This window comes from Cheilinus undulatus, linkage group 15, assembly GCF_018320785.1.
Source record: "Cheilinus undulatus linkage group 15, ASM1832078v1, whole genome shotgun sequence".
NCBI classification, from domain to species: Eukaryota; Metazoa; Chordata; class Actinopteri; order Labriformes; family Labridae; genus Cheilinus; species Cheilinus undulatus.
Window position 1 is genome coordinate 17,586,827 of NC_054879.1, and position 20,172 is coordinate 17,606,998.

General features: G+C 38.7%; 1 protein-coding gene across 1 annotated transcript in view; it reads left to right on the forward strand.

The window, feature by feature from the left end:
* Positions 1 to 1,388: 1,388 nt before the first annotated feature.
* Positions 1,389 to 20,172, forward strand: part of LOC121522709 (acid-sensing ion channel 4-A) — a 109,726-nt gene continuing 90,942 nt past the window's right edge. The window contains exon 1 of the mRNA XM_041807312.1: positions 1,389 to 2,133. Within this exon, the coding sequence (XP_041663246.1) occupies positions 1,558 to 2,133 (576 nt within the window). The 5' untranslated portion in view covers positions 1,389 to 1,557. The remainder of the gene's footprint in view (positions 2,134 to 20,172) is intronic.

A 20,172-nucleotide genomic window follows, 5' to 3' on the forward strand; every position in this document is an offset into this window, starting at 1 on the left:
GGATTTAGAAGATAAATAAATAAAAATGATGTCATCCAGTCCTTTTCCCAGGTGTTTTCTGTTCACATTTTACATTTAGTCATGGCATGACATTTAAGAATTCATTTCCTTTGAGAGTAACTCAGCTCTTGGAGGGACAACAGGAAACACTATGTCTAGCAGACCTCAGTGCCTGTCAGGGACAGTTTCACCATGGATGCAATATCTTACATATCTCTGGGTGGAGGGGGGTGTGTAAGAGAATCACATGTCAGTAGACAAATCTACACTAGAATGGTAGCACAATCCGTTATTATTATTCTACTATTGTTTAACAAGTAGTCTTTTTTGTCAACAGAAATTCTTTGAGCAAAATTGTTTTCTTGTGGCTGTGGAAATGAGCGGATCTGTTTAACCCTAATGTGTGCAGTTTTAAGTAATCTCTCCTGAGGCTGTCTCAGACTTGACTTGGCACGTGTGTTGGGAGCAGTAGAATTCACTTTTAAATATGCCTTTTCTCTGGAGATCCCAGCCTCTCGTGATGTGACCCGCATGACTAATTCCATTTAAAGGGGAATAACATGCATTAGGGCTCTCACTTTTCTGCCTTGCATTTGCATAATTTTGTTTGGCAACTTGGAAAAGGGCCATTAACAGCACTAAGACACATACTGAAAAGGATAGGGACAGAAGCGGATCAATACTTCATTTCAACATCTTCAGCAGTGTCGGGGTCCAGATCAGGAGGCATTTACTAATTCAAATTCGTGTGGGAGTCTTGAGGTGCTACCATTAGTTTCTGATAAGAACAAACTCTTGTGCTGCCTCCCCTAATTCCTGACAGACATGTTTATTAGATCAATGGTGTTTTCTTTATTGTTGCTAAGACAAGATTGATTGCCAGGAGTTGCTTGTGCTCGGATCCACTTCTCAGACTCCTTAGTATTGTTGTTGCAAAACCAGGCTTTGCAATAAAAAGGGGCAGCCCCATTGATTCACATCAAGCAACTTATGTTAAAAGAGCAACCTCTGCTCAGAATCGGAGGCACTGTCCAAACAAGTGGATTAAGCAGAAGGGGGGCTTGTCTGTGGTTAGTGTAGAGATGACCGAGGGAAGTTGTGGCTTGCGCCAGTGAGGAGGAAATAATCACAGTGTTACCTTCTCATGAATTATTAAGCACCCTGTGCCTATTTTAGTCCAGCTTGAAATGCTGCATTTCATCAGTTGGTCTGAGTCAGTGTGCAAGGGTGTTTTTATTTTGACAGCTGCATTACTGCTGATAAGCAGGACTGTGTGAGCTGATCAAGTAGTGAGACAAGCGTCGGAGCAGTAGCAGCTCAGCACAGCAGCAGCGCTCTAGTCACCAGGAGCTGTGGCGGCAGAAGCAGCAGCAGCACTATCAGTCATAGAAGAGGCAGCAGCGGCAGCAGCAGCAACAAACTCTCTCCTGTCTTTTTTCTCTTCTTTCAGGAGTAGTTTCTTGCTTGGAGGAAATAGCCAAAGAAGTAGGAGGAAAGTCATTCAGCGCTGATAGCTGCCATCAAAAATAAAACCAAAACGCAGACCTGGCTGCCCCCATGCCTATCGAATTTGTTTGCAAAATCAAATTTGCAGAGGAGGATGAGAGGCAGAAAAGCAAGCAGGATGGGGACAGGGAGAGCCTGATCGAAGAGAGCTGCACACCTAAGGCTAAGGACTTGGCCGGGTTTGCTAACTCCTGCTCCCTTCATGGGATTAACCACATCTTTGTTTCTGGTCGCTTGGGCATCCGGCAGACTCTCTGGGCTCTTGCCTTTTTCACTTCACTGGCGCTGTTTCTGTACCAAGCAGCCAAGTGTGCCATCTCTTACCTGGAGCATCCTCATGTCACAGCTCTGAATGAAGAGGCAACACCAGAGATGGTTTTCCCTGCTGTGACCATCTGCAACATCAATCGCTTTCGCTTCTCTGCGCTAACTGATGCTGATATCTACCACCTTGCTAACTTGACAGGTCTGCCCCCTAAAAACAAGGATGGGCATAAACCAACTGATTTAATGTATCCTGCCCCTGACATGCAGGACATCTTCAACAGGACAGGACATCAGTTGGAAGAAATGCTCATGAGCTGCAATTTCAGTGGACAGAACTGTTCTGCTGACGACTTCTCTGTGGTAAGTGGAAAAGTTTCTCAAACTTCTTCATGTGCATTATTTCATGTCAGACGTTACACTACATCTTCATGCTTTATTATCTTGTTTCAAAGTGTTTGCGGTGATAAAACTTTGTCATTTTTAATTTCTAAAATTTGGCATTTCAGACATTTTGAGGAATCATTCATATTTTGCAACATGTCTTTTTAGTACAAAACTACAGACAAGCTTCAACGAAAAGTGAGTGTGCAATGAAAGGAGGAATTTAAATTTGTTTTGTGCTTTTACTCATCTCCAGGGGCCACGTGGTTCCCACGATACATTTCTGCATGCAAGATTCATGGCTTTGGCTCAGTCATTGAGCTGTGTCTCTTCTCACTAAGTTCTTAGTAGCAACAGTGCTTCTTTCCAGCCGTGCGTTTCAGCCTTTTCTAGAATATATTATGTCAAAGAACAAAGACTGCTTCTGAAGAAGAAAAACAGGGAGCTGTCGAATGTGGTTGTATACTTTTCCATGGAAAACTGTTTTTAATGCTGCCTTCAACTCCAGCAGCTGAGAGTACATGGCAGCAAAATTGTCATCGAAAATAGCAGTCTCTTCTTTTTCTCTTCTCCATCGCTCCCTTTCCCTCTAAATCTTTCTTTCTGACAATGCAGAGCAGCTGCCTCTCCTTCTCAGCTCTTGTACCTTTCAGGAGGTTTGGAGTAATGCTTCTTCAACGTTGTATTTCAGTCTTGCTGCTGTTAAGATTAAATATTTAAAGACAGACATACATGATTTTTGCATTAGCCAGATTGACTAAAAGGAATGAAACAATTTCCATGAGAGAAGTAAAGTGTGCATGCATGCATGTGTGTATGTGTGCGTTTGGGGTGTGCGCGTGTGCGTGTGTGAGGAGGTAGAGAGACAGAGAGAAAGGGGGATGAGGTGAAAGAGGGAGAGTTTGTGCCTGTGTTCTGTGCACTATTTATTAAAGGCACTGTCCTTGCAGGAGATGGATTTCCCCATCTCTCCTGCAGGAATAGGAATATGCAATTGCTTTAGTGATGATAAAGTGTGGGTGTCAAGTCTTAATAGGGTATGTTGAACATTGAAATGCTCACCTTCCTGAGACCTAAAGATTCTGTCTTATTACAGGAATGGCACCACAGTGACTATGATGTGCAAAATTTCTCCAAAAATTAATGACACTTCAGGGCTTGTCAGGTGATTCCTCAAACTGTATTATTTATTTATTCGTTCATTTATTTTTTTATTGTACGTCTTTAGGGTGGCTCCTCACATGAAGACTTAAAATACCCTGGGACATTGCACCAGTAGCCTCTCAGAGAAGAACGTCATGCTCTTGAGGAGCTTAAACATTTGAAGAAATTCAGGATGAAGTAAGAACATGACAGTTAAATTTTATGAAGTGATTTTAACATGTTTGATGGCAATGTGCTTTGACACTTTGCCACTCAGTCAGTCCTGACTACATTAATTAGTAGACAATTCTGACGACCGGAATATGTCCACCCAGCATCAGTCTATGAAAAATCTCATTTCTCTCTCTAGATGAAGGCTGACTTCATCGCAGATTAAGATCCCGTTGAAGTTCCCTAAGAAGCTGTTTCCTCTCTGTTGGCCATGTGATCTGCATTTTCAGGGGCTGTCAGTTGGATTTGTTACAGGCTACTTGCTGCCGCCATGCATGACAAATCACTTACTCCGAGTCCTGGTGGGGAACACAACTGGGACTGCATAGAGAGGGAGTGTGAAAGGACAGGGAGTTGTTGAACCAAGCAGAAGAGCAAAATAGCAAATAAAACTAATTTACGTTCATACTGGCCTCCTGGCATGTTTGCCGAGTGTGTAGTTTGTAACTACAAATTATTTATTATAGAAAGGAAACCATTATTACCGTTGATGTGCTATTAATCACGTAGCCTCATTCTCACGCATTCAAAGCCTCTGACACACACCCATCATTAATTTTCCACTCATGGGTCCGTCGTTCAGGATCGGCTTCTTCTAATGTGTTTTCTTTGAATTGATCATTCTGGGGGCTCCAGATGTTTAATTTTGTTAACAGCGAAATGGATGTGGGTCTCTTGGTGAAACTGCATGATGAAATGTTGTGCAATCTTTTCAATATTCCAGCTTTGATGTAAATGTACCATGTTGTGTGCTTAAGACTTTTGTTTAAATGTTTTCTTTTCCCCTCAATAACATTCAGATTTTTTTCCCTACATTGGAGCTCATCAATTCAGTAAAGCCTCCCTGAATTAAAATTGTGCTTTAAATACTTGAATTAATAAAAGATTGGAATATGTAAATGTTTATTTTTAAGGTTTATTGGTTCTATACAGAAAGTGGGAATTGGTTTTCGTGCATTCATTCCTCTAAGGAGTCAGATAAACAATATTGTCTGGCTGCTGTAATGTATGGAAAATACATAATCACATAGCTAAGAGATTTGTTTACCTCTTTCCAGCATTGTGGACTGGCGTAATTATATGACATAGTTAATAAGGCCATTCTTTATAATAAAAGATTACACTATTGACTTGGATAAATCACAGAAGATAAAGCTGATTCAACAAGCCGTGAATAAACAGATTATTTTTCTTCCAGTCCAACTCTGAATAATTGTTCATCTATTGTGTGGTGCTGTCGCACAGATGAGCAGCAAGCCCTTTGGCTTTTTTTAAACACAGCTCTGAATTGGTTTGCTGTGACTCTTAGCTGTGTTTGCTGCTGCATTATCAGATTTTGCTCTCAGCGAGGACAGATCCCTTCTGCATATATTCATGGAGATAACTAAACAGCTATAGGGTGGCATGCAAGTGATCTATAAAACCCTTGGTTGGCAGGGACAACACTGAAAACATCCCCACATACAATTTGTCTTTACATTTACCAAAGCCACCACTATGTGATTATGGATAACTGAATGCTTAATAGTGTCGTGGTTACCCTGGCTTTTCAGTGAGATCAAATCTTTAACTATGAATTAAATTAATCATCATAAAGACAAAGAGATTTAAGTAGGGGATAATGAAATTTAAAACCCCAGCTACAAAAGCATAAAACAGACGGCAGTGAGAAGGACACTGATCAGGAGGATGAGAGCTGTTGGTTACCTGTGTGTTCTTACCTTCAGTGCTTAGTTGGAGACACAGAGATTCAATTTATAAGATGACTCAGGGTTGCAGACATCTCTAGTTATGCTTTACTTCTTATAGTGAAACAGGTTTTATTTTCTTTCTCAGTAAAAGCTATTAAGGTCCAAGGCCACACCACTTGTCAGTTTCTGATTGATGTGGCTTGATGTGTTTTTCGAGTCCACACAGCTGTAAAAGGATACATCAGTGAGATTATCCCTGTCACCATAAGAAAAACATCCCATACCCTATGTGTTGTCTGTGGCTCCAATGAAAACTCAACCTCAAATATGTTTTTGTGTGTGTGCGTGTGTATAAAGAGTTGCGAGACTGTGTGCAGGCACACGTGTGACTATTAAACAACAGAGGAACATACATGAACACCATGAGTCTTGCATGCAGCAGGATCACCGGATGCTTACTGCTTTGGTTTATTTGAGCTCACCTTGAGGTTTATTGAGTGATGTAAGATGTACTTGTGTGCACGTACACGCTTCCATGAGTCGTGCATGCAGTCTGAGAGGCGAACACCTGCACGCATGCACATGTATGGATTTTTTTGTTTTCTTCTTATCTGACAGAGTTCCGGTTTTGTCATACACTCATCTGGCTTTTATGTCACTACTGAAAGGTCATTCACACTAATTTATAAAATGATAACCTTATTATTGCTTATAGAATACACAAAAAATAAAATTATATAGCCATGTTAGTATAATGTCCTCTTTTGTGTGCTTCTATTGTATATATAGTTTTTCCCACAGAAACGCTGACATTTGCCATCTTCATTTTTATCAAGATATCGTCTTGCTCATGTGCAAATACCTTTTACATTTGGCTGGTCTGGCATGTTTTATTTTAGATAACAAAGCTCATAAATGTGCCTAATGACTGATGACTCTGGGTATTTTTAATGTGGTAGGGTTGCTAAAAATTGACAAATGATTAAATAAAATATTTCTATTAAGGGCTGGCTTTTAAATTGAAGATCCAGATATGTTTATTTATTTCATTATAATTATCTTGTCTGAGCAGGACTGGAACTCCCAACCTCCTGCTTTCAAGCCGTGTACTTCTGCACTACAAAGCTTTCACATGGGGGTAACCTGAAAAACCTTGATGTGCATGGGTGCCCAGAGCGTTCATCATCGTGGACATCCTCTCTGCCTTCACAAAATCTTTGGTGCCAGTCAAACACAAGTACAAGTGACATGCAGTGCTGCTGTGTTGTTCAATTTCACCAGACATTTTAAGTTAACCTTCTGAGGATGGTGTTGTCTTATACAACAGTTTTTCCCTTGGAAAGCCCTCCATTGTGCCTTTCTAATGACGCTATCCACACCTTCGTAGCTATTACAGAACATTTTCTAGAAAGCCAGGAACTTGGGTGACTTTCCAGGGTCTTTAATGATAACATCCACACCAGTAAGTTTGATATTACACAACTTTTTATCCATTTCTAGTATGTTTTTTGATCTTTCTGGCAACTAGCGAGTTAGCCTGCTGACCCTATTGTTTGTTTTTATCTCAGAATACATTGTGCAGCTGTGACAACCAATGGCAGGCTGTTCTGTTGTGATGTTATGCTTTACTAAACAGCACATGTGCACAGACTTTGAAGCTGATGAAGAGAGCCTGAATAACTCCAGGTGAGACACAGTGGTTTAAAAAAAATAACTCAGAGCTCAGAGAGTTAATGCGTTTCTCAATTTTAAAGCTAATCATTTTCCAATATGTGCACTGTAATTAGTAGCTAGCAGTGAACTAAAGACATCACTTATTTGAAACTTACAGCAGTTGTGCATGAATACCCAACCTTATATATATAACACTCTGTGTGACTGTGAACCACGTGGTTTTATCCGCAGAAGCCCAGTCTCCTTATTTAATAGCCATACCTTCTAAACCAAAGCAGAGGGCAACACAAGTGTGCAGGCATCCAGTAGTCCAGCTGCTTGCATGACTCATGGCTTCGTGTTCGCTCTTTCCTGTTACTCTGTTAAATAGCCACACGTGTGCGTGTGATATAGCATGATTTTTCCCTTCACTGTGAGTGTGCATGTGAGGTTGTATGTGCTTCAGACTGAATGTGTATGTGCCTCTGTGAAAATGTGCTGTCTACATTTTCAGATGACTATGAGAGTGACATCTACTTCCCTGATGGGTCCAAAATCTGCACACATCTAAACAGCACATCCACCCCCACCCAACAAACACGTTTTGCCAAGCCAACCGCCTTTCCCTCCGGTGGAGAGCAAAGAGTGTGGGAGCGTGAAAGTGACTGGCTATCTGGACTGGCTTCGTCTCCAACAGCCTGTCAATTAGCCGTCTACAGTTCCACTGCTGTGGGTGTCCCTGTAAGCTTAGCATGCTGTCTGATATCTGATCCACACACCCAGCCCTGGAAGCCAGCACCAAGCATTATTACATCCTCCACAATCCATAAACAAATAGACACGGTGTCTTTTCTTGTTTTCTTTTTTTCTTTAATGCAAAAAGAAATTTGTGAACAGTGATGCCATATCTTTCAGGCTAAAGGAGGGACCGCTGCTTTTGCAACTCATTTCAGTCCTGCACTACTCGTTCCCCATCTTCCCCTTCTCCTTCTCCTCCAACATATCAGAGGAAGATGAATTACGGTGCTATTGGTCGGCTGCTTCTCCTGATATGCATCAGCACTGTCTAATCAGATGAAGCCCACCTGTGGCCATCCCCTGGATAACACTGATATGCAAACAGTTTATATTCAAGAGGATTTACCTTTCTATCCCTTCCCAAGCTGGTTTTAAGACCTCTCACTACACTACTTTGGAGTGCTAGGTTTGATGAGGACAGTCTGTGACACAGGGATGGCTTTTAACTCAACGATAAAGGCTCGAGATGTGGTGGTACCCCCCCTGCCCCTTCCCAGCCCCTCCACCCCTTCTCTAACCCCTGGGAGTCTTTTACTCACACAGACATTTGTCTCTTTCTGACAAGTCATACACCAAGCTGTTGGCAGTGTTAATGTGGCTGCACACACACATACAACCCTACCGACACACGCACCCACACCTACACACACATAAATGTGTATTTAGAGTGTGTATAGTGCAGATGGAATACTTCCCTAAACACACACACACAGGTTCACTCACAGATTGAGAGAGTTGGCTTGCAAGATTGATCATGACTCCTGACTGGATGCCCCTCCCTCCCTGGAGGATCAATACATCCTTCAGTCAGATTGCTTCCCTGCCCTTCCTACTCCAAGCCTGGAGTGACTAATTATCTTGTGCCTGTGTTTTGGGCCCAGCCTCAGCTGCATTTGTTAAAGTCACAAGAGTTGTAAAAGAACTTGATCTTTACAATACATGTTTGTTTTAGTGTACATCCAGCTGAATGAATCAATAAACATTGTCTACCTTTTCCCTAAAGGGTACTGAACAGCATTCAGCGACATGATAACAATATGAGGACTCACAGCATGATTCGTGTATATGTGTAGGAATCAGGGGTGGAAAATAACAAATTACATTTATTCAATTTACTGTTATAGAGTACTTTTTTTGTGGGTTAATTTTTTTTTTCCAAGAACATCGTGAAATCAGTACCCATACTTCGACTTAAGTACATTTTAACCAGAAAAACTACATTTTCTTGAGTATTATACTTGTGTATTTTTTCCACCTCTGTTGACCACATGGAAGCACATAGAGAGAGAATAATTGCACATCACAATCCAAAACTTCTTACTTTTGCACCATGAGTGAAGTTATCCACTGAGTTAGAGGTCCCGTCTGTGACTTTTGGTGCTTCTAAAGGATGCATATAGTGTGTATTCTTCTTCAGTATGCATCGCCTCTCTATGAGGTTGACTATCTGCTTTGTTCTTTCCAGAGAAAACTCACCTTACCACAGATTTTCAAGAGTTAAGCTGGTTACACACTGCGGCGTGGTAACTACCCTGAAAACTGCCTCCCTGCCAGAGGAGTCCCCGAAATGCCATGCGTTTTTTACAGCAGCTGCTGCCACCGCGTCAGTGTGCAAACATGATTAAGACAACATAAGCTTGATTTGCCTTTTTTTAATGTGCAAAGGCCTTTACTGCAGTTCTGTAATTTTGTAAAATAATTAACTCTTGAAAGTGTATTCTAAGTAGATGTAATGTTGACCAATGTAAAATCTTTTAAAGTGTTCACTTTAACTCTATAAAAGTTTAATTAACAGTGCCAATTTTGCTGTGTAGTTGACTTCATTATAGAGTTGTGACTTTACCTGAACAACCTAGTTGGAGATCTATTCTCTTATTCTTGCCAATAAGGAGATATCAAGTTTTACTCTACAACTACTCAGTAGCTGTTCAGTGAGTAAAGTAAACTTTGAATTAAGTACTTTTTTCTTTTACTTGAGTTCATTTATAGACCAGTACTTCCTCTTTTACTTAAGTAAATTTAAAGCAAAGTAACTGTACTTTTGAGTTCAATTATCATGTACTTTTTCCACCTCTACTAGGAATGAGCATTTTGGTAAAGATCAGATCCAATAACTAACATTGATCCACAAAAAGGAAGCAGAAATTTCATAGAAATTGCACACTTTGGCAAAATGATTGACATAATTCTGAACTTTCTTATCATCTGTTTTTTTGTGAAAATGAATCTATTTTAGCAGCTTAATAAAGTGCAAGATGGAATTTTGATTATTTAAAGAAATTAAATTGAACAATGCTCAGCAATTACAGTTGTTCCTGTACATGTTGGTGGGCTTTTGGGCGCGTAAACAGACATGAACAGGTTCTGTTCAGCTGTGGCACTTTTAAGCGAGGCTCCTTTTGTGGTGCTTACTTTCCTCATTGAACTGATCAGATCTAAACAAGAATTTCTAACTTTGACAACTCACTAAACATAGAGGATGAGATCTCTTAAAAATATGTCTGTCAAATTCAATGACTGGTCACAGCCTCTTTTTTTTAATGTTGATGAAAGTTATTCACTGTGAATATTACTACAGTAATTAAAGCATTCAGCTAGGCATAGTTTCAATACTCATTTTTACTCTTAGCTGCCAGTGTGGGCTTTTCATTTTGTCTTGTCTTCCTTTCTCTGAATATATTACAGGAATTCCTCCCAAAATTTTACTTGCTTTTAGGCCACTGACATATAATGAGTAAATCCTCTTGATTTTCCTCACTCTTAAAGTTGATGCACTTTGCAAAGTAAAGCAAGAAAGACAGAAAGAAGGAAGCAAAGCAACTCCGTAAAATGTAATCTGACTAACAGCTGCTATTAAAGTTATTTTTGCCCTTAAGCTGCAAAGAATGATTCAGTGGAAATGAACGTGATCTTGTGAAACTGAAGAATTGTTATGATAACACTCTATTTTGTTTCCTTTTTGTCGAACTCTTCCTGTTTCTTCATCTAAATGCACGTCGCACTGCTTTGACAAATAAATCAAAATGCTTCACATGTCTTTAGCTAATATTACACCCTAGCAATTGTACCCAGTAACTAGCATGAAACTGTCATGTAGCATTTCACAGTTATTCTCTAAAAAGAAAAAAAAGTCAAAATATTTCAAGGAAAAAGATGTAAGGTAGATATTTTCACATTTCTGAGCATGTTTTTGTTTCTTCATTCAGTAACTTATTTTTCACAAAGAAAGGCCATTGAGATTCATCAGAGAAATCTGTATGAAAGGTATTTGATCACTGAAATTGATATTTCTCAGACTTTTGTTACATTTTAAGAATAACATGAACCTTTTACAAGCTCAAGAGTCCAAGTTGTTATATGCACCTTCAATGAATTTGCTTCTTTAAAAAGGTTTCAAATGGAGAAATCATTGCCAATGTTGCTTGGATGAAAATGTCACTCGGCTACAATTCAGCTGATGGAAATAGCATACAGCACAAATGTCACAGTGAATATTTACCCCTGGCATAGTCTGAATACTAGTGCCTCGCCTGTCCGCTTGGCTGGACACTTGGCCCTTATTCTGAATTATGTCTAATGTCACACACTTGCCTGTGCCCCTTGCAGCTTCTTTGAGTTTGTTACCACACACAATGAGCAAAAACTTGTTTTAAAACACATGCTTTTTAACATACTATGTCTTTTTCCCTGTATGATTCAATTATGCAAACAAGGTTGGAATTAAATGATGGAAACACTGAGGTGTCATGACAGGTGTGATATTTGGTCTGAATTGATATGACTTCTAGGTGTAAACCACCTGAACATACTTTTGTACGATGGTATTTGGCATGCCTTGTAGCGTTCTCATGGAGGGATGAATGTGATGATTCATTTAATGGCTTAGGTCAGCAGCAAATGCACCAAAAGTACTCCTATGTAATGTTCATACTGCCTGAAAACCCATGGGATTTTTAATAACGGACAGAATGTCTAATTACAGTACGTGACTTATTTGGAAAAGCTGAGCTATTGAAACAAATAGTTCCCCCTACCCACAGTTGTTGTTGATACTTAATGTCTGTAGATAGTAACTGTCACTGGCAGAAAAAAAATGTTCATTAGATCCAAACTTTTGCCTGTTTTGCTCAGCTGAAGAGAGAAATGCACTATGCTGTTTAGAGTAATTACAGCCCAGCATCAGTCAATGCCACCTTACCTTCAACAATCAACAGATTTAAAGTATTCTTACAGCTTTGAGTATATTAGATGTTCAGTGCCCTTCAGAGCTTCCCAGGACTAGAAGGTTTCAGAGAAATTTCTCGTTAATATTTCTATTTTTTCTTCAATTAATGTGCACGACTTCAGTGACAATGCAAATTTTAATTCACTGCCAATATCCTCCCACAACTAGAAATAATAATAATAATAATGTATTTTACAATTATACATCATTCCCTCCTGTAAGAAACACAGTATATTCTAGACCAGTGATACTCAATGCGTGTCTCTTGAGCCACATGTGCCTCCTTTGGGGTGATTTGTGGCTCTTTTGTGTCTTAATTTGAAATATTATCCCCAGAAAACCTTGAAAAAGGGAAACTTTGACCTCAGAAATTATCCAAGTCGAATTTATCATTTTGTTTTCAACACTGTTGCAGTAGTCTTTAATTGTCAACCTTTATTTTTAGTCCATATATTTCCATTGCCCTTGTTCGCAATTTTTCCCCTTTTTTCCTTTTCTTGCTATTGTTATTTCTTACTGCTTTAAACCCACCTTTGCCACTTCTTTCTGCATTTTTTTACCCATTTCTGCCACATTTTCTGCCCATTTATGTCACTTTTCACCCAGTTTTTGGCATTTTATACCTACTTTTTACCCTTTTTTGCTGCTTTTTGACCATTTTGCCCCCTTTCCATTGCTTAGATTGTGGTTCTTGCAAAGGTATTCTTCAACAATTTGGCTCTTTGGTTGAGCAGGGTTGAGTAACGCTGCGCTAGAGGTTTCTTGCTGTGGCTCTTTTGCGACCCCTTTTAATTAGCACCGCTGTCATAAAATGTGTTTGTTTATTATTTGATAGTTGCACTACTGTCTTTGCATTTGGCCTGTGACAAATAAACACTGTTCAGTTGTATACCTAGTCAATAAAGTCAGTTTGGCATGAAAGTGATTGATAGTGACCAGGATTGGATTAAAACTGCAATTGATTTGCAATTGATTTCTATGAAGTCATTACAGGTTCTATTGAGTAATTACTCGTCTGTATTTGTGGTGTGTTTAGTCTTGAATAGGGCTCATTATTTGTCCAGTTCAGGCAACATTTCTATTGAAATTTGAATAGTGTCTTATAGACAACACACATCATCTTAGATTCAGATGAGCTTCACTGACTGGACGACTGCTTCGTAATCAACACATATTCAACCTGTTTCAAAATGTTAAAGACTATAGATTCAAAAATAATACATGTGCTTACAAGTTTGACTTTGAAATTCAGACAACCAGGTTTGTTTACCAGCTCATATTGGTTTAATGATTTAACAGTGTGTGCTTGTTTATGTGTTCAGTCACTTTAAATTAAAATGATATATGTGATTTTCAAATGCCCATCTTTGGCCAAGTGACATTACCACAGACCCTTAGAGAAAACAGATGAGTGTTTTTACACTCAAGATTTAATCTAATGTCCGGGTGTTGCATTGCCTTAGGTTTCAGCATTGCAATTTAATTATTGCAAAAAGTAGCGCTATGTTGTTAACAAATACTGGTTGGCAGTCTCATACCACTCCAATGCTTGCCTTTCATTCAGTAATGAAGAACAGACTGAATTTCTAGGTTTAATGAAGAATCCCTCCAGTCATCTGTCCAGGGCCTTTTATCACTTCCTTGTTCATATTTTATATCCAAAGGTGATTATGCTTTTACAGTCGCAGTTCCTGTACTCTGAACAGTCTTCTCCAGTGCAACAAGTCTGCATATTCAGTGGTCTGTTTAAAGCATCTGCAAAATAATAATTTCTGTAGATCAGCATTTTCATGAATTCTGTTTGTCATCAGCTGGTGTTTGTGAATGCATGTATGTATGTGTCAAGGTATATGCATGGTCACTGTCTACATTTGATATAACTTTATGTATTATCATTATTATTATTATTATTTGGGATGCACGATATTATCAGTTTGGTATTGGCAGATGTATTTATATCTGATATTTTTCCTGTGTATTTCAGCATACATTAACTGTAAATTGTGTCCATATATACTAATTAATAAGTGGAATTTTAGGCTGAACCAACAGACCTATGTCAGTTGAGGTCCTTTTCTTTATTTATCCTCATTCTTTAAACTTTGAAGTATTTTTTTATGGATAAAGTTTGTTTCCTTGGTCATCCTCAAACCTTACAGTGTGTCCAAAAGGACTGAAATTACTTGTTTAAAAAGCGTATTTAAATATCAGTATATTGGCTATATTGGATCAGCAAATATCAGCATTTTGGATATTGGCAAAAATCCAAATTGTGTATCCCTAATAATAATAATAATAATAATAATTATTATTATTATTATTGTTGTTGTTGTTATTGTAAATAATAACCTAGGTGGTAATGTGCCCTTTTTCTTATTTTACTCTGCAATTTGAAGAGTGCACTTATTCATGTATTTATTTATTTAACATGGGTACAGTAACACTGATGCTGTGATAATTCTTCGTGAACAGGTTTAGAATAACAGACATGTAAACAAGTGTTTGGAGCCATGATTTAATAACTTCAAAATCTTTTAAATTATGTTGCATTCTCAGCTGTCAGCTGTTCCAGGGTTTTGCTCCTGTAACAGGAAGGGTTGGTTGTCTGAAAGAGGATTTGCACATTAGGATGCGACAGCTACCTTTTACTGAAGCCTGTGTGTTGGCTTGATTAGAGTCCTGATATCTTGTAACAAAGTCACTAAATATAGATGGAGCCAGACCATGCAAACATTTTTATAGGACTTGAAAATTGCAGTGGGTAATAAAGCTATCATGTCCTACGTCTCTAAGGCAATGGTGCCATCTTACAGGTTTTTGTCCATGATTTTTACTGTCTTGTAATATAATGATATTATCGGTTTTAAAGCTGTTTTTGAGGCTTGGGACCAGGCTGTATGACAGATGTGAAAATCTCATAGGATACAGATAGAGCCAGGCTGTATTTAATAAAAGATACATTCTGACTCTGAAACAGTTCAAGTTAGGTTTAACTTTTTTGAAAATACTTGTTTTTTAAATTTAAAGTGTAAATCAAAAATGATACTTACTGTCCCACAGTAATGGGCTTATTGTTGCAATCTTAAATTCCTCTTTTCATGTGGTGTTTATTTAAAATATTATTTTTGTTTGATTAGTTTTTTCAAACATAAGAAAATATCTTTGGATCAAATCCAGGCATAATGATTTATTCATGAAATGATTTGCCATGACTTCTAATGCAGTGATGCTTGGCATTAGGAGACAGTGGTCATAAGCCAAGCTGTGATCAGCTGACGGCCAGCCAGTCCTAATTATCACCTCCCAGCTAGTGATGGGTCATGAGCAAAAGCATCGGCTCTCAGAGCCGATGCTTTGTAGTAAATCAGAAGAGCTGGCTCGCATAGAGTGAGAGCCGGCTCCTAGTTTTTTTTTTTTTTCCTTTCCCTGCTTAGCTCTCACAGAGCTCAGCCCCAGCTCTGGTCAGAACTTTGTTTTGATTGGCCAGCATGGCGGCCATGCAGCCAGTGACATGTGAGAATAAAGGATTATACCATTATGTGAAAACAGAGAGGGGGGTGTCGCTACCCAATTTGTCCCGGAAACCTGATTTGTACTGGGCATGTGTAAATGTGCCTACATCCGCTCGGTATTAATTCTAACCCTAACCAGTGGAATTTAAATGCTAAACCTAAGAATGGTTTTGTAACAGATAAAATGCACAAAATTAGGCAATTATAAATCTTCTCATAAAAATGCTGAATGCAAAAGGTTTTTCAACACACTAACATTTATTTTTTGCAAAGTTAAGGTAAAATATAGGGATTCAAAAGATCCTAAATAAAGAGCCGTTTGGGAGTCAAAAGAGCCGGCTCTTCTTTGGGAGCCGAGCCAAAAGAGCCGGCTACCTGAAAAGAGCCGAACTTCCCATCTCTACTCCCAGCTCCCACAGCCAATCACAGCTTTCTGTAAACACAGTGGTGTATTTCCATATGACATAGTTCTCACTAATCCCTGCTTGCATTAATTCTGATACACTATGCTGCTGCTGGCAAAGCCTATCCTCCTCCACCCCAGCCTCCTCCTTTATAGCATAAGGCTTGATGCATCCTCATATTCAGATTCATGCTACTATGGATTTATTGCTTTTGAACTAATTTGATTTTATTCAGTACGCATCATTATTAATGTATCCATCCATACGGGGGTTTCCAGCTATTTCTTCCCTGGAAAGTCAAACCATGCTGCTAGACAAACCCAGGCAGCATCTTTTAGGCAGCCAAGATAAAATGTATATCCGTTTTGCAATAAAATAGTTAAATGTATGATGAGTGTTCCTGACTGAATCTTTTTTGAATGACATCACTCTGCATTTTTTTATCTCCCAAACATGAGGTGAATAACTAATGAGACCTTTTCTATGAACACAACATCTTACTTGGATTACATTTGTCCTGTAAATTTTGTGGTCGGCAGCTTTATCATCAGTGTTTGTCCAATGCTGACAAAACACTTGACCTTCAGGTGCAGCGAAATGTCATCAGATATAGCACACTGAGTTTGGATTGCCAACACTCCTTTTTTCATCCAAGCAGTGTATTTTTCAACCAGGAAATGCCAGAAGAAAGCAATACAGCTTGCTGAAAGCAAAAGAATGACTACCATCATAACTGTCATTAGCGTATGCATTTCTGCACATCTTTATGAGTAAGAATCAATCAATACTGATGATTATTCAAATAGAAAAACGCTTGTATACTCTGTAGATTTAGTACAGTTGTTGGTCAAACAGTTGTGAAACATGTAGAGCTCTTTTTGTGCTGCATAACTGAGATACACAATTCATGCACTACAAGTCTTTGAAGTGGCATTCATGCTGAAAAGCATGATTTGATTCAAAGTGACAGTGAGCAAAGCCGTGATGCACTGAAGTCTTGCAACATTTAAGATGATATCGTGCATTGCTTTATCATTATACATGTATAATGCAATGTTTTATTTATTTTTGGGAAAACACTTTTGTCGCTGCTTACTGCTTACTTATATTTAACACATTCTTCTCCATCAGAAGCTTTTGTAAATCTGTAAAACTCTATTTACCTACATTCCTCATGTCCCCTCACAACATGATGTTGAGCCAGTGTTTGGCTTGTTTGCTTAAACAAGCGTGTAACTGTAGTCATGTTCCCCAATGCTGTTGTCAAGATTAATTCCTTGTTTTCCTAATGCATGCTAATGAGAAAGTTGCGTGCATTTGATGGTCAATAACATGAAATACGGTCCTGCTCCCTAAATGCTGTCTCCGCTCAATAACCTATTAAAGTTGAATCACAGATAACTTGGCACGCATCAGGAAAGCAATCTGAAATTTGTGCTGACATTGATCCAGCAGGAAGGAGACCTATTGCTCCGATTAACACTGTTGCCCCGAGGGAGGAGTCCCTTGGCCATTAATAGCCCACTGTCCTAGATTTTTACTTAGGCCACATAAAATGATTTTATTTAAGAGACACATAGGAAAAAACATCACAGCAAGTGTAGAATAGGAACAACCTACCTGATACTGTGTCAGAGCTATTGTGAAGGTAATCACAATGTGCTCCTTTACCATTTAAAACAGAGCTTTCTTCTTTATGATCTGTTAGTTAAACAACATTTTCGGCTGTGTAGAGCTTAAAGAATACCATCTATATGAAGCTATCCAAACTGTTACATTATTATACAGTGGCAGCAAGTATTGCAATTTATTGTTTGTCCACATGTGGATTATCTGTCCCGTAAGAGCTTAGAGGGATATTTCAATTTTTTTTTAAGTTGGGCTTTATGAGGTACCTAGCAGTAGTAGTGGCATTAGCCTCCAGTGATTTCAGTGAGCAATGCTCCTTTAAGAAGGACCAGCTGGTTGTACCTGCCAGGAAGCTAGGCTATACAGCGAAATAGATGGTTACAGTGTCTCAGCAGAATTAAGGGAGGTTTTGATTAAAAAAAAAAAAAAAAGTGCCACAAAACAATGTTGGCTCTAACGTATGCTTTATTTAAAACTTTTTTTTAAATTTTCTACCCAGAAAGCCTGTGTGTTTTTGTCACTATTTTGCAATGCAGGCTTTGGCTGCCAGTTACAGTACATGTTCTTGCTTTGCAAAAAAACTGAAAAAAACACAGAGGCTTTCCTGGTAGAAAATAAAACACCTCAAAAATGTTTGAAAGTGCGTACGTTTGAGAATAGTCTAGTTTGTGGCCAGCCTTTGTGTGCTAAACCAATGAGTGATGAGCACAGACTATTAAAAACAACTGGATCTATAGCTTTTTCACACCAAAGACCAGTGTTATGTATTAAAGAGTGATCATGTTAACTGGTGACTACACATCAAATGCATCAGGGTTAATAATGCTTCAATCAGGAACACTCTCTTCATACATTTAACCTTTTTTTTTTGCAAAATGGATTTACAGTTTTACTTGCCGGACACCGCTCTGCTCAAAGATGCTCCCTGGGTTAGTCAAGCAGCATGCTTTGACTTTCCAGGGAGTGCATGGCTAGAAACCCTCATATGGACAGACACATTAATGGCAATGCTTACTGAATACAATAAAATTAGTTCAAAAGCAATCAATCCAAAGTAGCATGAACCTGAATATGAGGGCATATCAAGCTTTATGCCATAAAGGAGGAGGCTGGGGTGGAGGTGGATAGCAGCAGCATGGTGCATCAGAATTAATGCAAGCAGGGATTAGTGAGAAGTGGGTTGTATTTAAATACACAGTTGTGTTGAAGGAAAGAGGTGCGATTGGCTGTGGGAGTTGGGATGCGAAGATCAGGACCAGCTGATCACAGCTGGTCATAGGACTACTGTGTCCTGCATGAACTAATGCTAGGCTTCATATATGGAAAGCTTTAAGTGCCCCTTCAATTAGTTTCTCATTAGATTCATGTCCTCTAAGCATATATTGGACATAACAGAAAATGTTCAGTGTTTTAACAATGTTGTAACTATGACAAACAACGACACATAGCTGAAAAGTGAACAGAGGCTTTAGATTTATGATCATGTTTTCATTGATGAGTTTTTTAAACCCATACATTTTATTCATATTAAATTTTTTGGAATTTAAGCATAAATTGCAGCCCTGAGTTCAACTGTCGACCAGTCCTGGGTGTGTCCTGCCTCTTGCCCAATAACGGCTGGGATAGGCTTCAGCTCCTGCGACCCCTAACGAGATAAGCGGTATAGAAAATGGATTGATGGAAGCAAAGACTGCTGTATTTTTTTATTAAAGTAATAAGTTGCTAAAATGCTACAATAAAAGTATCATCTTTAGCAGAGTTTATTAAGCTTTTCAACATCAGATAATAATTTACGGCTCCTTAGTGTGCAGCAGACTGGGATAGATGCTGAAATTATCACCTCTTTATAAGAAATAAAAGGTGTGTTGTGAATCTGGAATCCATTCGAATGGAAAATCGATTCTGAATTGAATCATTTCCCTCAGAATTGGAATGGAATTGTGAGATACTTAAAGATTAAATAAGTAAGAAATTACTTATTAGTATTTTTTATTTTGGAAGCATATAAATAGTAAACTGTAGTATGCTGAATATTTGAAAAGCAAACTCTGAAATGTCACTGTCATTCCCTTGTTTTTTGTTGCCTTGGTTTTATTTTTCTTTCTTGCAATGCTCTCTTAGCTAAACAACAAGAGTGTGAAGATGTGACATTTTAAGTGCCCTTGACAGCAGACTAAACAATTGAAGTCAGGAGGTTTGAACTCAAAGCTACTTTTTTTTTTTCCATGTACCATCTCCGAGGCGGTTAATGGCTGTTTTGACACATCTTAAACAGTACACAGGAACATCTGTAAAATGCCACGGACCCTTCCTAAGTGTGCCAATTATTTTAATACCAGATGTCTGCATGCTGCAGTAGTTTAATCCAACTCATGAGACGCTGCTATAATTAGACCTACTCTAAATGTGATTGTCTGATCTTACAAAAAAATCAGAGGCACATAACATGCATCATGAGCCAAAAAGACAAAATAGCTCTTCCATTTAACAACCCCTCATAAGTGAAAAGGAGAAAATGACAGATCTTTTCAAAAGTGCAGTCTCATCCATGTGATTATAAACACTGTGATAAGGGCATCTCCTTAGAATAAATATGATCAGTAATGAGGTATGGCATTGCTATTTACGCGTGTCCTTGACATTCACTTTGAGAAAAAGGGAAGGGGGTAGCGACATCCTTCTAAACAGAACTTGAAAGTCCATGGGAAGGGATAAATGTCAGTGGGTTTCAC